This window comes from Haliotis rufescens, unplaced genomic scaffold, assembly GCF_023055435.1.
Source record: "Haliotis rufescens isolate VD_foot unplaced genomic scaffold, xgHalRufe1.0.p SCAF_6, whole genome shotgun sequence".
In the NCBI taxonomy this organism is placed as follows: Eukaryota; Metazoa; Mollusca; class Gastropoda; order Lepetellida; family Haliotidae; genus Haliotis; species Haliotis rufescens.
This window is the reverse complement of record NW_025964334.1, coordinates 33,053,324-33,055,307: the sequence shown is the minus strand read 5'-3', so window position 1 is coordinate 33,055,307 and position 1,984 is coordinate 33,053,324. Positions and strand designations below refer to the sequence as shown.

Genomic DNA, 1,984 nt, shown 5'->3' with positions numbered 1-1,984 from the left:
CTGTAATAAAAGATTTCATAGACTAAATGAACTTAGAGAATTCGATGATAGTAAGCTTAAAGTGCCCATAAACAAGGCCAAAAATATTAAAAAAAACACAATTATATAAGGAATAGAGTTTAATATGAAGGAAGCATCTTGAAATGAACATAGATCCATGCATACAAGTGTGGCATCAAGGAATAAACATGTCCACCAACTTCGATAATAAAATGTGAATTCATCAATATCATGATAACCAGTATGTCTACTGTTTCAATCGGAGCACAATTTAAGACGACAGCCAAACCAGCAAGCAACAATCAAAAAGGTTTATCCAACAAAGACAAAATTATTTGAATTACCTGCTTTACAAGGGTCGCCATGGAGAAGAGAAAAAGGTACAGGTTCTGCAGGACACATCTTTTACATTTTAGTAAAAACTTTCTGTATAAGTCAAAAACATATTGACAAAGTGTGATAAGAGGGAACATTTTCTTAAATAAGGATAACTTTTTCATCACACAGACTGAAAAATGTCGACAGTTTCTTTCTCTTTCTATGCATAATCTCCAAATTCCATAGAACACAGAAAGGTCATCTATCACTGACCCTTCATAAAACATTTTGTAGCATTCTGTTACATTTCATTACAAGCATAGCTTCTTCATGATCAGATACTCACCACCCAAAACGGATGATTCCAAAGAATGAAGAATTAATTTATGTCCTTCTTTACTTGGTCGGGGATCGAACCCAGAATGTATTGGAGGGCGTTGAAGGAGGACACATACCGCATGCCCCTGCTCGGCCTCCTTAATCCCCGCTGTGCTTCATCAACCAGACACTGGAATATGTCAGACATATCGGAACCCTCCTTGGCTGAAACCATCAAATGCGGTATGGACCAACCGTTTTCCATCTCATTGGGTATAGCGTTGGCTCCTTTAAACCACGAGGACCGAGGTAGATCCACCTTGGTCTCCACAACAACCACCGGAACACCGGCTTGCTTCTCGTCAAATATCATCTCGCGGAGTCTCGCAACTTCCTGAAAAGACGCCGCGTCGTCCACGCTGTATACTAACATAAAAGCGTCACATTCTTCAATGGTCTTCTGTCGGGGTTCGTCAAACTCTGCTCCCCCGGGGACATCGGTCACATGCATCTGCAGCTCATCCCCGTCCCATTCGTGTTCAAAGATGTACATGTACCCTCCCGAGGGCTCGTAGACGTCTGAGAACATGTGGTGGAAGTAGCGATTCAAGATGGCGGTCTTCCCGACGGCTGAGCTCCCCATGATCGCCACCTTTAGACATCCGTTATTGATCTCCATCCTCTCCTGTACTTTCTGAGTCATCGCTAATACGCTCTCGTTGGACCTTGTCAAGTATATCTATCACAATCAATGTTAAAGGAACAAATCCTGTAAATGGCCCTTTCCAGAGAAACGAACCACTGTATTGCCAGTTCTGTGTCAGCTGCCGTTTAACCCGCGAAGCGTTAAATCGTTCCGCTATATGATATAAACACGTGGTATGTTTCAGCGTGGACAAAATTTAAGAATGACGTGTTTCACCTTCTATGAACCAGACCAGTCGTGGAGAGTTTGTAGAGAATGTTCCTTGGCTCCCGAAACTGAAGCCAAATAACTGATATCACAGCCAATCAAAGACAGCAACGTCATAGAAAAAACTGCTTTCTTTCGGGGCTTTTGTTCATAACACCTTGACAAGCACTCGCGAACAACTTTCAACACCATGTTTAAACTGAGGATCACGACCGTGACTGTAGGAACGGCTGCATTCATGATCACTCCTGTCATTCCTGGAAATGCCGAATGACGACTTTTGCCCCTCCCGGGGTCATGTTATCAACTTGGTTCCGTCTTGGTTCAAACAGACATATCGAAAACAAAATAAACCACTTGTTGAACCACATCTCCTTTGTTAGTTTACGTGGTTATTTTCAATTTTCAACCATTTTTGTTTCAGTATTTAGAAAC

At 41.9% G+C, this 1,984-nt stretch overlaps 1 protein-coding gene across 1 annotated transcript; it reads right to left on the bottom strand.

The window, feature by feature from the left end:
* Window positions 1-222: 222 nt before the first annotated feature.
* On the bottom strand, window positions 223-1,584 carry LOC124115073 (ras-like protein 1). The gene has a single exon (XM_048385557.1). It carries the CDS (start codon window positions 1,337-1,339, stop codon window positions 698-700), a length of 642 nt encoding a protein of 213 aa, XP_048241514.1. The 5' UTR covers window positions 1,340-1,584; the 3' UTR covers window positions 223-697.
* Between the last annotated feature and the right edge of the window lie 400 nt (window positions 1,585-1,984).